The 16812-nt window shown below is 40.4% G+C and overlaps 1 protein-coding gene across 2 annotated transcripts in view; it reads right to left on the minus strand.

The window, feature by feature from the left end:
- The window catches only part of thsd7ba (thrombospondin, type I, domain containing 7Ba), a 261412-nt gene that overhangs the window by 171997 nt on the left and 72603 nt on the right, over positions 1 to 16812 (minus strand). For both annotated transcript variants that reach the window (XM_049594673.1, XM_049594672.1), the window contains 2 exons: positions 9900 to 10236; positions 3848 to 4024 (listed from right to left, as the gene is read on the minus strand). In XM_049594673.1, the coding sequence (XP_049450630.1) occupies positions 3848 to 4007 (160 nt within the window). In that variant the 5' untranslated portion in view covers positions 4008 to 4024; positions 9900 to 10236. The remainder of the gene's footprint in view (positions 1 to 3847; positions 4025 to 9899; positions 10237 to 16812) is intronic.

A 16812-nucleotide genomic window follows, 5' to 3' on the forward strand; every position in this document is an offset into this window, starting at 1 on the left:
CATCTTCCTCCGCGACTGCGCTTTGGTCAGTGGTGGGGACAAACGGGTCACGGCCCGTGAGGCTAACTTGGCGGGCTAGCCTGCGTCTGAGGCTCTTGACTGTGAATACTTTGCAGTGTCCACAGGACCCGGGAATCTCAAGGGCTAACCTGGCGTGGTCAACCCCAAGGCAGGTACTGCACACCGGGTGGGCACCTTCCCCGAGATTTTATTTTTTATTTTTATCCCCACAGCAACAGAGCCGAAAATCTCCTCTGGTGTGATTTTTAGCGGTTGCCATCTTGCCGACAAGCTGGAGTGCTAACGGCAAAAATGGCCGTGGCTAGCTGGTGTGCTAGTGTGGGGTCGAAAGGAGTAGCCGGTATGCTAGCTTAGCTCGACCGACTCGAGTATCCGTGGTGGGGAGCCGAGAGGAATTCCGCTGTGGAGGGGCTGGAAGAAAAAATACCTTCCGGTCCGGTCTGGTGTGAACGGACAAGGCAAAAGCCAGAGCATGACACTAGCGTCCGGCGACAGAAGCTAGCAAAGATCCATCTGGTGAACAGTTAAGCCAGTGAAAGCTCCGACGTGAGATAAGCTCTCAGGTGAGAAGAGTTTTTGAATTGAGGGAGCATTATCCGCGCACACTATATATAGTAGGTGGGACTACTGGGTGTGGCGCGGATGAACACCTTTCACCGGCCAATCAAGATTGGCAGATTGAGATAAATACTTCTATCAGGGCTGCAGGAGGCTGCATCCCATGGCGAGACACCGAGTGAATATTATGAAGAACATAATATTTGTGACTAAAAAAAAAATATCATATTGTCTTGAGATGTGAGAGGGGGTCAGACTTTAGTATTTAAAAAGCCTTTTACAAGTCTTTATGAGTATGGTAGGTGTAATACAACACACTTTATTGTAGTTTCCGTTGTTAAATTTGCACTATGATACCGATTGTAATGGACTCTCAGTTTTCCCCAGAGTCAAACAGTCATCTGGAGGTGGATATATTCAGAGGTAAGGCATGTTAAGTTAAAGATTCTTTCTTGTCTCCAAAGTGGTTTTCATTCCAGTTAAGCAACAACTCATAAGCCATCTTAGCACTGCAAGGATGTCAAATCCTCACTCTTGGTGTCCCGGTTACATCCCTTTTGAACATACGCTCTTTCAAGTGAAATTAATCAATCTCTTTATCACTTGGGCAGTGTCATTACCCAACCGCAGAGTGAGAAATGAAAGTGCTAATCGCACAGCAAGTGGGGCATTTGTGTGGGAAGGCCAAGTTTTCCTCCTCAAGCTGCTTTGGAAATGCATTTTCAATTGAATTTGTTAAGCGAGTGAGGGATGAATTGTGAGATTACCTCAAATTCTTCTATAAGAGAGTGATGTATGACATCAGCTTTCAATGCAGTTATCCAAGCGTGATTATCTCACAAAAATGATAGATGCTTCAATATAAAATATTGAAATAGTAACATATAGAAACACTTCAAAAACTAATATATTTAGAGTCGACATTTACAGAACAATACATGTACTCTATGCAGCACGCTGTTCACTGAAACCATGTCAACCAGACATTACCAAGGCCATAAATCCTTAGCAGAACAGGGCATGATTATTTACTGTGCACCAATGTCTCATTAACCATGTCATGTTACTACAGCATGCACATCATTATGGTAGCAATCCAAGACCTGCTTGTCACCACAGGGCTGGGGATGGATAGTCCGTCAGAAAGAAGGTATTATTATGCTAACTGCCCAGGAATAAGGGCCCTCTGGCTTGATGATGTCCAATAGCAGCCTGAGGTTTATGTTTCCCAACAATGTGTGTCAGAAAAAGGAGGATTACTTTCCCCTGCAGGACTGGTCGCACTGAAAATAAATGTACTTGTACAGTATTTTTCCCCTATAATGAGAAGTAGTAATGACTGTCTGATTCTGCTGTGTGTACACAGTCTCTATCTCTGGCGTGTGCATAGGTGTGTGTATGTGTGCCTGTGTGTGCATGCATGCGTGTGTGTTTATGCCCACAAATGCAGCATATGCAACTGTACTGTACTGTATGAACCTTAATGGGTTCACAGAGGTCTGTCTCGTTAAATCCTTACACTTGAATGGTAAAAAAAAGAAATGTATTTTTATAGAACACCATTGGAGCAACCTTGGCAAATGCTAGCAGCTAAGTAAGGGATAATGCACAGCGAGGAGCGGGTCATTAGGTGTTTTTGGACCAGAGGAACTTTTTCATAGTTCTGAGAACATAGTTTTAAGAATCCCTCTATTTATTGTGCCCGTAGCGCAAGAACTAGGACGCTGTTTTTAAGCTCCTGTCTCAGATTAGGTTCTCTCCCAACAGAACAGTGACATTGACTGATGTAAGCGTACCTTGATTGGTCTAACAAATGAGCCAATGCAGCACCGGCGGCCGCCATTTTTTAAACCCATGAGACGTGTTAACAACAGACAACACAAATGACAAACAGCTTGCCAAAAAAACAAAAAAAAAAAAAACACCATTCCTATTGGCGGTGCCAACGCAAACAGAAAAAAGCTCTTGACGGTAGTGTGTGCAGGAGCTTCCCCTTGGGCAGTTCCTCTCAGGGAGTCTCCAAAACTGTTTGGTCCAAAAAAGCCTACTATTGCAGATGCTGAATCACTCGCTAGCGTGGGCATGGGAAGGTGGGTGCTGAGGGTGCTGCAGCACCCCGTACTGACATGGGTCAGAACAACAGTCTGTAAATCAGTTGGCTATTTTTATTTTAATTCATGGGATACCTGAACATTTTTTAAAATTCTGAACAGCATATGAAGAGTTGCTTCTCAGGAGATATATCAAAAAGATGTTTAAAATGTGCAAATTTAATTAATTCCTCCAATCTGATGTGAAAATGTCATTACATCAGGTTAATGTGCAAGGGTTGGGGTCAGAAACTTGGGGAGAGATTTGCAGTAGGGGGGAGCTAATCAAGAGTACGGACAGGCTGATCAAGCAGAGAAAGACCAGAAAATTGCTTTTTAGAGCCATAAAATACCTTGGATACCAAGGACTTCCACTGCACGGGCACAACCATCAGGATGTAGCTTTATAGCGGCTAATGGTGAAGTGGCAGACAGGCAGACGTAACTTTATGAACAGCCCAGAGGACATGAGTGGCCTAAGCAAACAGAAAACTGGATGTCTGCCACCATTCAAAAGACCATCTTAGATTTTTTGTCACATGCAGACCAGAGAGAAACGAGTTAACTTGTGGTTATGTTTAAGCACCAAAAACACTTGGTTATGGTTAGAAAAAGATCTAATTTTGGCTTTAAAAATCCTCTTTCGGTGGCACAATCACAGCCTGAAATGCTGCCGATGTCTCTCTAAAAAACACCAAGTTTTGTCATTTGTCTGGTCTCAAACAGTTGTTTGTAGTGAGGTATAACTGGCTGAAGCGTGTGCACATACATAGTCATGCATGCACATTTATGGCAGCACCTCTCAGCAAAAATATGTTCTTGTGGGCACGTCCTGTAAGGTTTTATTTTGTAATAATGACCCCCTCACTGTACATTATCTCATTTAAAACAAGGCTGCCTGAAGTAATCAATAATTTGCCACAGTAATTAAATTAAAAATGATTTATTGATTTTAAAATGATTTTATGGCTCCTGTTAAAGGTCTCCGGTGAAAAATGTGTCCATAGCAATGGCCTGCTATTGAGAAAAGCCGGCCATAATGCTGTAATTGACCAATTAGAAATAAGTATTCAGCAAAGCCGTGTAATAAGTGTAGTTGTATATCTTAGTGTGTGGATTTATAAGTGACCACATCCAGTGATTCACACATTTAGAGAGAAAAAGAAGAAGAATTTTACCTGCTTTCCAAGAGAAGTGATGGTCCTTAGGAAACACAATGTCTGACTGGACTGAAAAGGAAAAGAGAGACAAGAGGAGGAAGAGGCTGAGGTAGTTCCCAGCTCGCCGTGTCCAGGCAATGACCCCAAAGTCATCTTTTAGAGTCATAGTCCAGCCCATTGCTTCCTCTCTTACTCCTGCGGGAAGAACATGAAATTCATCAGTAAGTCACTCATAAAAATGGAGAGAGACCTGGGCCAGAGAAACCAGAGGAAGAGGCTGTGTGTATGCTCTTTAAAAATGGGGAAAGTGGAGAAGGTGTCAGACACTCTGAGGCTGCTGTGTAGAAAATGTCCCACTGAAACCTCCAGCCCAGAAACATGACTTTCACTGTCACCTTCCAAAGTGTATAACACTCTCTCACACATGAATCACAGTGTCTTTTTTATTTATTTATTTCTAATCCAGCATATGAGTGTGATATCATGCCTGCTTCTCCTCCCACATAGACCAAAAATAATTAGTCAGAGAGGCTTGAGCATCTCAGCCTCCCGAGGTAGAAGTGGACACATGTATTGAAGGAGAGGGAGACTTTAAGCTTGGAGTAATACAGGGTATTAGTACCTTTTTATTGCAACTCATTTATTCCTATCTCCTGCTACTGTGATTCATGTCCTAGGAGTGGTGGGGATTAGTCCTGGATTCACTGGGTCTCTAATTGTGTTGCACCAACAGCAAAATTAATGAATATGGATTTGAATCTGTAACACCTGACGCTTTGAGAGACTGATGTTACGGTGCTCATGACTGCGGTGATTCATTTTCCGGAAACAAATTTCGCTGCACTGTTACGCTGGGGTATTGTGAGATTTGTTATTATTGGTTTATCATCCCACAGAGCACTCCCTGCAGTTTCTTGTCATTCTGCAATCATGAACTCCACATACAATCGAAAAGCCAATTTGATTCACAGGAAAACTACGAACTGTAACACATAATTTGGCATAAAATTGAATACAACTGCATTAATTGTGCAACACAGAGGGTTGTTTAATACAAGAGAATAATAATAAGGGATTGAAGTAGTTAATCAAGTAAATGCACACTGAGAAATACAATGATATTCACAAGTTGGTATCAGTGATAAACTGGTCAGACGATTTATCAAGTTTATTTTGAGATTTAGAGTTTTAAAGGTGCTGTGTATAGAATTTATCATAACTGGAAATGAGGAAATTTCCTCCCATGTGCCAAGCTTGAACTCCCTGTTAGGATCCTTTCAGTCGAATTATCCTCCGCGGTCTCCTCCTCTCCAAAACAGACACATTCTCACTACAACCTCATCACATATCAACGTTTATCAACCTCGTTTACAGTTTGGCTTTACAATCTTACGGGAAGCGAACGCCGGCCTCCTGAGTGAAGTTCGGTGGTTGTTGGACCCATCCACCGCCCCTCCCACCCATCCCACTCAGACTTTTTGCCCCCTTAACTAGAGTTGTTGTCCCACCGCATTTCGACCTGACACCGCCGGACCGGCCTCATATCATGCCGACGTGCAAAGAAGGCCTTTTTAGTCGGTGTCTGACGCCAGAAGTCACTGCCCGAGACCCAACATTCAACAACATCGGAGTGAGACTGGGTTGCCAAAACAGATACAGTGATTTAAACGGGTAAAAACACTGAATAACGCAGTTTCATGTTAAGAATCAGTGTTTTTTTTCGATACTGTTCAACTTGTTGTGAAGGGGTTGCTTACTACAGTGGCTTATGCAAAAACTCAAAAACATGAATGGCCTTCTCTAGAGCCAGTGTTTGTTTAGCTGACTCTGTGGATGAGGATGTGCTTCCTATGTAGATACAAATGGCTCACTCTAAGGTAATGAAAACATGACAATTTTTATTTTTAGGTGATTATAAAATTAAAAAAAAACCATTATATTTTATCCCAGCTCTGTCAGTATATCCCCCTAAATCCTACACACTGGACCCTAAAGTCAAATGTAACTGTCATCAGAACACTAAATTTAATTATAAAGTGCATCACAACAAAAAAGAAAATCTGTTTTAATATCATTTTTTTCAATGTTTCAGATCTCCACAACACACTGGGTTTACATTTTGCCTCGATAACTGAGAATCATAGAGAGTATTTGATGGTAGATTAACTACTGAGAGGCAGCGGGCATTGGAGATTTAAGATTATTTACACATGGCGTGTCTGCGAAAGCGCTGGGTGCTTGATTATTTTTTGCTTGATTTCATTCAGGAAAATTAGATTTTGACTTTTTCTGCTTTAGCTGTGCTTTGGTGGGGGTGAAATTTGTTTAATGAGAAAGAATTGCTGGGTGGAGATGGCCCAGTGCCCAGAGGTGGGCTGCCAGATGCCCAGTCATTTTTTTGATGGACTGTCCAATTTTCCTCTGGGGCTGATGTGTTTATTCTATGGTGTGGAGTGTTTTGGTCTCTTTGTGTCAGAGGGGCTTTCAAACCCGAATTCAGGGTTTGGCATTTCAACATTCACCTCTTTTCTTTTGTATCTGTCCTCAATAGCAATCTGCAGATCTGAAGCTTCGGTTTCACACATACAATACAGGCATATGCTGTATGTGGCACATCGCTTGAATTCTGTCAGCTCACAGAAAAGTTAAAGGGTTAATTGCTCTCTCTGATATAAAGAACTCATCCACTTTAAATAGCATTTTTTTGTTTTGTTTTATTAAAAAATGCCTTTGTTTTACATTTTTTTGGTAGCCAGAGAATTTATTATGTTTGGATGAATGAGCAGAGTAGTCTGGCACTTACACAGCCATATGCCAATTAGACACCTCTGGTTGCTGATTACTAGCCAACTTCTCAGGCTGCACTGCTCTGGAAGAAATACCTGACTGCACCCAGATTACATCCTCCCTCCAGCCAGTCTAATTTAACTATTCATGGGGCAGGCATCGCTCTCCATAGACTGACAGAACATGTCACAACTGATTGGAAAACATGCTCTTGAACAAAAAAAACAAGCAATGAAAAAAAGCATGACCCCAAGGCATCCTAGTATTGTTTTTCAAAGACTGACATGTAAGATTACCATAGTGTTTGATATGGTTTGCAAAATAAAAGGACCAGCTGCTTGTCTTAAAGCCTGTCGGTTTAAACTGTAAGTGGCAACTGCGTTCATACAGCTCATCCAGTCTATAGCAGGGGAATGCAGGCTATCCTGAAAATCTTAAAAAAGAAAAGCTCTTAAGCTGCTAAATATCTGGGTCAAAGAAATCATGCCAGGCTCTCAGTGGTCACAGAAAACCTGGCAAACAGCAGCGTGGCTCAGATGCTGCTGTGCATCCTATTAGATACTGCGCGATCTGATGGAATGCAATCTGCTTCTGTGTCTCCCGTGTTCCTTGCTTGGGTCTCACTCACTCGATTCAGAGAGTAAGGACCCTGCAGCTACCATAAGGGAACAGATGAGCAACACTTCACAGCCTCCTCTTTCACAGGTGGTCACAATAATTAATGTTTGATTAGATCTTTCCAAATGAATGGCAAAAGCTAATTTGATATGCCAAGGCTCTGAACAATCACCATGCGATTCTCCAGCCTCTCTTTAAATAAGCCAAGCAGCCAGTTCTGCCTGGAGTGGAAACAAAGGCATTTGATCCCAGTACGTTTTCCAGAGTTGCCAACCTCTTCCCTGGATTTTCAAATAATTATATGGCCAACTAGCTCATTCTCTCTTCACATTCTCAGCCCGTGTCCCTGTGCTCTTCTTTGTGTGCTGCATCCAGTGTATTCAGGTTAACGCAGCTGCAAATATTTTCTTCACGTTTTGGTGCATGTAATTGTTTTTGATTGGGTTTGGCAATGTAAAGACAGAAATCCTTTCTCGCCCAAAGACGCTCATTTTTGCAGATGTTTCCACTGGCAGGAATGACCATGACAGCATTGAAACAATCAGAACGGCAATGTGCAGCACGGTTTCTTGTATTCCTTTGATCACAGGCTTGTGGGTGCACATGCATTCATCTGTCACTGTATGGACTGATATTTGAGAGTACTGCTGTCCATCTCCATTTTATTCCTCAATTTTTCCGACATGGTTTCAGTTATTCTATTCAGAACTCTAACAAAGACGACTTCCAAATTGTCTTGGCTGAACAGATGATGACAGCCCTGAGACATACTGTGTATTTGCCAACCTCCAAAAAGGTTTTGCCTCTTTGGACTTTTGATCATGACTGTACAATAAAATGGGCACTGCTGGTTGAAAAGGAGTTGAAAGCAAGCTAAAATGGACTGATCAGTCCAGTATCCTGGGAATTACATCCATACTAGTTGAATCTGCACCTCCCTATTTACATCCAATGCCAACAATCAGTGCCAAAGCAGGAAGTAATGGGCCCTTGGCGAGGTGAACTGTAGGGGTGTGGAGGTTGGGGCAGTGGATGGGTGTGTAGCAGGTTCGCCATTTATGCAATGTACCCCTACCCATACTGTGGCTTGATTTTCATGTATTTACCATAATAACAAACCCTCCCCAGCTGTAACCATACTATAGTTGTGATGCAAATGTAAAAGCATGAAGCGTAACATCAGACATGAGGAAACACAAACTGTCATTACATGTCATCCAGGGATTTGTTGATTTGCCCCAAATCAATGTTCTTGTCTGAGGACAGGGTTCGAATGTATTTGGCTTTAGTCATCAAAAGACTTGACATTTCAATTTCGTTTTGTGCAAGTGAAAATTATATTTATTCTGAGTATTTTGAGGCTACAGCTGTTGCTATATTTGTTGCTTACAACTGCCACAGTTACAGGTGTCATTCTCATCTATCACCCAGTTTTGTGGTAAGGGCCTGTGTATTCGTTCACACACACCGTGTACATGTCACTTTGCTCATAATAAAGCAGACTTACTCTCTTCTGTAAACCCAGAAATAATTTCCAAAATATGTCTGTTTTGAGCTAGAATTATCACCTAGAATTACCGCAGCTACCTGTCAGACGTGGATTCACTCACTTGTTTACTAAAATATTATTCATTGTCTGGGTTTAGGTTGAGAGGAGAAGCTAAAATGTTGGATAAGAGTGATGTCTCTTTTGTTGACCATCAACATTAATCCTGAAACATACTCATTCCTTCTGATAGCAGCACAAAAGTTAGCCACTTGAGAGTATTGTTCACAATATACCCACAGCAGCTGATAACGTTTCATTAGCTTACCTATTAATAGGTTTCAGCGTGCTGCCTGAATGTTTTTGAATTAATTCCCCAGCTGTTTTATTGCTTCTTCTTGTCAGCTGAAAGCAGATGAATTTAGTCCATAAATCTGTTTGACCCAAACACTGATAACATCTGATAACATTACTAACAGAAACAATATGCTACTGATTGCAAGATGCTTCTAATTAATGGTAGTGCAGGTCAAGCAGCTAAATCAGCTTCTTAACAAGAGATATCATGGGTGGCAGAGAACACTGTTACTAATCAGGACCCCGAGGCTACAGCATGTGATTCTACACATACATGCAGGGTGTTGCATAACACTTTGCATTAAAATTGTCAAGTACTGAACTGTATGGTGATCAGGAAAGCCAACGTGATCACATAGGACCCTCCTCATCCCCTCCATCACTCCTTTCTCTTACTGCCATCAGGCAGACGGTGCAAAGTCCCACTGGACCAGATAAACATCTACAAGAAATCCTTCATTCCCTCTGCAATACCCACCCTGAACAATCTAAAACAGACATTGCACATTAACCTGCTTTTATCTGTTGCTGTTTAAACAGTCCCTTTAAATGTACCATCCATCCATCCACTTACCCAGTGGGATACTTAGCTCATTTGTCCATTGTCTTTGTTTGTTTAGTTTGACACCTTTTAAGTCATGACAAAAATGTTGACAACAAACAATTTTTTTTTTTCATCGTTTACCTTGACAAAATTACTGGGACAAATATGATAAAGCAATGTATCTGCACCCTGAAATGATCAGGTCTCCTCAAAGTCAGCTCCCCAACTCCAAGCACATATAAATACACAGTACATGACACAGCATGATTAGTAAGTACCTGAGTCAGATGACTGCCAGTCATCCCTTTGGGTGATCTGGTTGGTGCAGTGGCAGATGCTCTTTACTAGTCCTTCCACAGAAGACAGCAGCAGGGCAAAGGAGGCCTCCAAAGACGTTAAGTCTGACAGGGACGGTAAATCAGCTGTGCCAGGCCTTCCGCCTGAAGCATCATGCAGTGGATTAATCCTGTGTGAATCAATGTGCAGAGGGCTGGGACTGTGTCACACCTCCAGCAGCACTGAGTGGTATTAACTCCCTGGCGCTGGCTCTGTCAAGTACCCACCCACTGATGTTCCCACCAGGGTTGGCACAAGAGTCAGCCTGGGCTACAGGGTCTGAGGAAGAGGAAGACAAAAGAGAGAAGAAAAAACGCTGATACAAACATCTGATACCACAGCCTGAGAGTAAAATGTGACACTGCACGCAATGACATTCTCAAGATTGTATTCCTTTCACATGATGCATTGTGGATAGCTATCTTGCATCATCATCAGAGGTGTGCAAGAGATGCAGACAGCAAAAAGGAATGACTGACAATGTGTAGATGCGGAGAGGCTTCATAAAGATGCATGACCTGAAGGCAGCATTCTCTCATGTTATACACATTAACAAATAATGGTCCAAAGGCATGATCTGTTTTCACATTCATTCTGTTTATTCATTCTATTCATCCTAGCAGAGGGTCTCAGAGAAAGTTTCTGTGCATACAAAAAAATGATTATTACGTTTCCCATATTTGGGCTTCCTGCTGCTATGGGGGGCAAGGCGCCGTCACTTATGTATGGTATTAGCACAGGGTTGTTGTTTGTGAATGTTACATTAAACTGCAAGGCTTACGGTCATGATTTGTCACTGCCTGTGTCACATTATGACAGTAATATCGAGTGTGCAGTCCAAGGGTAGCAGCTTGGGTTTTTGCTCTCCTATGACATTCGATGATTACATGTCAACCTTCCAGCCAAGCCCGTTCTGAGAGCGCATCCAGAGGAAACTCTGATTCTATTAACACCTCCTGCCCTTGTCTCCAACCCCTTCCCCACTGGCCCCACCTATAAGCTTCTCTCCCTTATTGACCTTCCTGGCCACGCTCCTGAATACCCCGGATCCCGGTGACCCAGACCTTATTTCCCAAGGCTTTTAAGTGCTTTGCCTTGCCATTCCATTGTGGCTCAAATGAGCTTGTCTCTGTAGCCGTACTTCTCCTCCCCTGGCTGGCTACTAACTAAATAAAAGCCAACAAATCAGATGGAGGAAAGGTGCTCCTGGTGGATGGAGCAAAATCAATTGCGAACATGCAGCTTCAAGTAGGAACAAGCAATTCATTTAGTCTTTATTCAATCTAAACTTTAGACTTCTATTATAGTCAGTGTCTGCTCTACCTCTTACTGTTTTCTCAGCTTTAGTGGATTTCTGTGTCTAGTTATAGTTGGCATTGCGGTAATTGTTGGTGTGAAAAAACATAGACATCATTAAAAAAACAGAATAAATAGTTTGAATAGAGGCTATTCAGGTTTTTGTAGCAATAAAATATCTGAACACGGTGAAACAGTGTGACTACTATAAAAATCAATGCAATTTTTAACCGCACAAGCCATAAAACTGTTGGCCTGTCGCTGGTCTGTCCACCAGTTGGTCTTGACTGAAATATCTCAATGATTATTGAATGGATTGCCATGAAATTTAGTACAGACATTCAGGCAGACTTGTGCATGAATGTGCGAACAGAGCACACTTAATAGACATGCTCATATTTGAACTGAGTGCATCAGTTTGCAACTCACTAATGAGAGCGTTGTTAGCTTACTCTATAGTTACCGATGCATATTTTACAGCTCCCAGAAATCCGACACGATACCAGCATGGCTAGTGCTAATGGTAGTTCAGAAAACACGGCAACTACCAACACTGCTGAAGCCAGTTCATATTAATATTTGACGGTGTTTAATGAACAAATCCGTAGGGCTGCCTCCTAATTGTCGACCAAATGTTAGTTGACCAGAAAGGTCATTAGTAGCAAGATTTCATTGGTCGCTTCTTAGCAGAAAAAAAATAAAGATAAAACAAACGTGAGGTGCTTTCAGGAGCTGAGCCTTGTCAGAATAAATCAAAAGCTATATGACTGGATCATGTGGGAATTTATTTGAAAGGACAGACACAGGAAGAATTACGTTACAAACCAGTCACAGCCAACAAATATCTTTGCCCTCTTCAGTAAATGTTCATACTGAAAAGTTGGTCATTTCAGTGCAGGGCTACCCAGATCTGTCCCACAGATGATAGGCCTATATACTTATAAAGAGCGCCTGGAAGAAGATCAGTTCTGCACTCAGGACTTCAGGTAAATAGGCTCTGATATCATGCTTGTTTAGGTTGCATAGCAACCTCAGACACAACCTGCCGCCAAGCTCTTGAAAGCTGGCACAAAATAGGCACAAGAGTGGCGTCCAATGCCCGACCTCACATTTTCCAGGTGGTTAAAGATGTGGCATCTTTACAGCCCCTGATTTACAGGGCTGGTACCTGCGGTTATTACATAGACTAGTTAATAGCACGTCGGTCAGGAAATCCAAAGTGTGGGATCATTTTGAGAAGGTAAAGGACGAACCCATGGTGATATAGCATTTGCCTATCATGCGTCGACTACAAACATGACATATCATCTGAAACATGTAAGTAGCTACTAGGGATGCATCGAAATGAAAATTTGTGGCTGAGGCCGAATAAAATTAAACGCCTGGCCGAATACCGAGTACCGAATACCGAATGCCGTTGTTTAGTTTTTCATTCGTTTTTACAGATGAACCCCCTCCAGATTAGTGTTGTCACGGTACCAAAATTGGGACCCACGGTTTGATACCAGTGAAAGTATCACGGTTCTGAGTAGTATCACAGTCTCACAGCAAAAATGAGGCAGATGTGCCTTTTGTCGTTTATAAAAAGATAAATCCCTTTTACCGAATATTCGGTGCATCCTTAGTAGCTACATGCCCATTAGCCACTTAGCACAATCAGTACGGCTTTGCTGACAGCGTCATCAACAGGCGGCTCACTCTGTGTGTGATGTGCACTTGTAGATAAAATACAGGCCTATATTAAGGATATGCACACTGTTGTATTTCAGTTTGAACAATGTTTCTTAGACTATTCTTTCTCTGACTTTGAACATAACTACTGGATGACCAGGAAATGACCAGGAAAATTCTTAGTCAGGGGCAGCCCTACAAGTCAGCACAGATATCAATGGAAAAAACTCACATCCCTATGCTAATTGTACCCAGCGGCTCTGAAAAAACAAGTCCAAATGTCAGCCACATCACAAACAAATTTCAAACAACATACTAGGTTGAAGCATCTGACCAGTCTTGAGAAATATATGTGAGTGAATGATGATCACAAGATTTCATTAAAGAAAAAAAAGGATGAGCGCATGAAAATAAACAAGTCCATTTTTTTGGGACTGAGAACTTAGCTCAAAATTCAAATAGTAAAACTCCCATAGGTGTTTGATTAGACTGAGATCTGTTGACTATGAAGGCCATAGCACATAGCTAGATTTTCACACTCAAACATTTCTTCTATGGATGGGGAAATTGTCATCCTGAAAGAGACCAGCCCCATCAGGATAGAACAACTTTGCATGAATTTCCCTTCTCTCAAAGGGGCCGTCAATCGAATCAACACCTCTCTTAACAGTTCTGACAAACACTGAGCATACCCTCAAGAAGATATAGCACTGCTGGGGTACTGTATTAAAATATATTACTGTTAGCTATGTGTGCCTTTTTTTAAGGGTAAGGGTTCAGTTTATTTTACAAATCATTTTAAAATACAAATACAATTTACAATATACAGTAGACATGATCTTGTAAAAAAGGGTATCCCCAGAAGCTTCTGTAGCTTATAAACGGGGGCCCAAAAACACAAAAACAACAATATAGTGTATCATGACAACAACAATTCCTATTTCTAACCTATCATCTAACCTAACCCTAACTCTAAGGTGATTTCATCAGCACAAAAAGTCTAATGTTCGACACAAACAACGACACAAATATCAACACATCAGGCACAGGTACATGAGACAAAAACCAGCAAGCTGAGCTTGATTTAGACATAATTTAGCAGCAATTTTTTTTTAATCTTTTTTTAAAAATAGACAGTGATGCAGACTCTTTAATCATGCTCTCAACCTCATTCCAAGTCTGTGGTCCTTTAACGGTCACACTAAGACTTGTGCATTGTAGTTTCCGTCTCTTTCCCTTTATAAGCTGTTTTCCTCTCGTGTTGTATTCATGAGTGGAGTAAAAATTGGGATGAGATGGCAGAGTCTGTCGTTGAGTCTAAATGCTACATCATACATCACACAGGCATTATGGAAAGTATTACATTCAGTGAGTTTCAAAAGTTTGTAACTGTAAAAAAGAGGATCAGAGGGGGCATTTAGCTTGGTCCATGATATTACTCTAATTACCTTCTTTTGTAAGGTCTTTAGTTTCTCAAGATAACTGGGATATGAATTACACCATATAACATTGCAATAGTTCAAGTGAGGCTCAAATAGAGACCGATACAGAGTTAAAAGAGCTTCAAGAGGAAGAAAATGTCGGACTTTACAAAATAAGCCCACATATTTGGATAATTTCTTAGTCAGCTCATTTATATGTTTTTTGTAATTTCATCTATGTATACTCCCAAAAATTTAGTGGAGTCTACCCTCTCGATAGCTCTACCATTTATTTCTATACACACATGTTCAACATCATTTCGGTTTCTATTTGAGCGGAATACAATGAAATTTGTTTTATTTATATTTAAAGATAATTTATTACACTTGAACCAGGTGTCCAACTTTATTAATTCTTGATTCATAAGATTCTGGAGATGTTTCAAGTTTTTGTGTGACAGGAATAAATTTGTGTCATCAGCAAAAGGACTTTGTGTAAAATAGGAGAAGAATTTCCAATATCATTTACATACAAAATAAAAAGAAGTGGACCTAATATAGATCCTTGAGGGACCCCATATTTAATAATGCTACACTGTGATTCATTATTATTTACATGAACATATTCCTCCCTATCATATATATAACTTTTGAACCAATTTAGCGCTGTGCCCCTGACACCATAATGTTGCAATTTACCAAGGAGGATTGAGAAATCAATTGTATCAAACGCCTTAGATAGATCGAGAAAAACTCCAATCCCACACTCACCTCTATCAATGGCGTCGTTAATTTTTTCAGTGAGATCTATAATTGCCATACAGGTTGTGTGTTTCTTTCTGAAGCCATATTGTGATGGAATAATTATATTCAATCCATCTAAATAATTACTAAGTCTATAATAAACAATTTTCTCAAATACTTTAGAAAAGGTGGGTAATATAGATATTGGTCGATAGTTTTGCATGTTATTTTTATCCCGGATTTGAATACTGGGATAATTTTTGCTATCTTTATCATTTTAGGTACCATCCCATAAAGCAAAGAGAGATTGATGGAGTAGACGAGTGGATCAACAATTTCATTCACAATGGCTTTAATGATTTTACTACATATACCATCCACGCCTGCAGTATTTGAGTCTTTCATACTCATAATAATATTAGTTACTTCTGTTTTATCAGTTGGTGCAAGACAGAAAGAATTTATATAATTACCTTGAAGATATTGTTGATAATTTGCTCCCTCTGGTGGACTAATAGTTTCAGAGAGAGTTTTTCCTATAGAGTTAAAATGATTATTAAAGCTATTTGCAAGATCATCACCTTTTGAATTTGATCTGGCATTTTGCTTGATTTTGGTGTCAGGAAGTACAGTAGTTTTTTGTCCCCGACTGAGAACCTCATTTAGCACCTTCCAGCTTTGCTTCTGATCACCATGAGCAGCCTTGATAAGCTCGGTGTAATGTCTTCGCTTACTTATTCGTATGACATGTATCAGCTTATTTCTATATTTAGTATATTTGTCTTTATTACCAACAGTTGGATTTTTAATGTAACGTTTGTAAAGTATGTTTTTCTTTTTAATTGACTTCAAAATGCCCTTTGTAAGCCATACTTTCCGATTCCCATCACATTTTCTGATCTTTACAGGTATGGTGGCGTTTACAGAGTCAGTTATTTCATCAATGAGAGCATTATATGCTGCATCAGGAGTTTTGCAGCCATAAACAGAATTCCATGATTTAACTCTGAGATTTTCGGATAATTTCATTAAGTTACTTTCACTCAGTACTTTCACTTTTTTTAACAGTGACTCATTCATCTTTTTTGTAAGATCAGTGAAGAGTACGACAGGAAAGTGATCAGTAATGTCTGACAAAATTACGCCTGAGTCAAAACAAGCATTTTGAGTATTTGTGAGGATATTATCGATGATCGATTTACTGGATTCTGTTTCTCTTGTATATGTATTTATAGTGGGGAAAAAAGATGAGGAGTACAGTGTATTCATGAAATCATTTTTAGCACTGTTCTCCTTGGCTAGATCAATATTAAAATCCCCAAGAATAAAACAGTTTTTATTTGTTCTATTTATACAGTTTAATAATTCATCGAGTTTAAGCTTGAAACTATTCAAATCAGAGTCTGGTGGTCGGTAAATTACGCCTACAATTATATTCTTTCCATTATTTATATTAATCTCAACAAATAGAGAATCTGAGTACCCATCATCAATATTTAGATCATCACAGACACTCACAGAATGTAGTGAATTTATATATAAACATACACCTCCCCCTGGTCTACCAGATCTATTTCTATTGTACAATACATATCCGTTCAGGTTGAGGATGTTCAGATATGATTTATCAGTAATCCAAGTTTCACTACATCCAATTACATCAAACCTGTGGTCTAGGCTGGCTAAAAGGGATAGAAAATCATCATAATGCTTATTCAGGCTT

This window comes from Epinephelus fuscoguttatus, linkage group LG13 (assembly GCF_011397635.1).
Source record: "Epinephelus fuscoguttatus linkage group LG13, E.fuscoguttatus.final_Chr_v1".
In the NCBI taxonomy this organism is placed as follows: Eukaryota; Metazoa; Chordata; class Actinopteri; order Perciformes; family Serranidae; genus Epinephelus; species Epinephelus fuscoguttatus.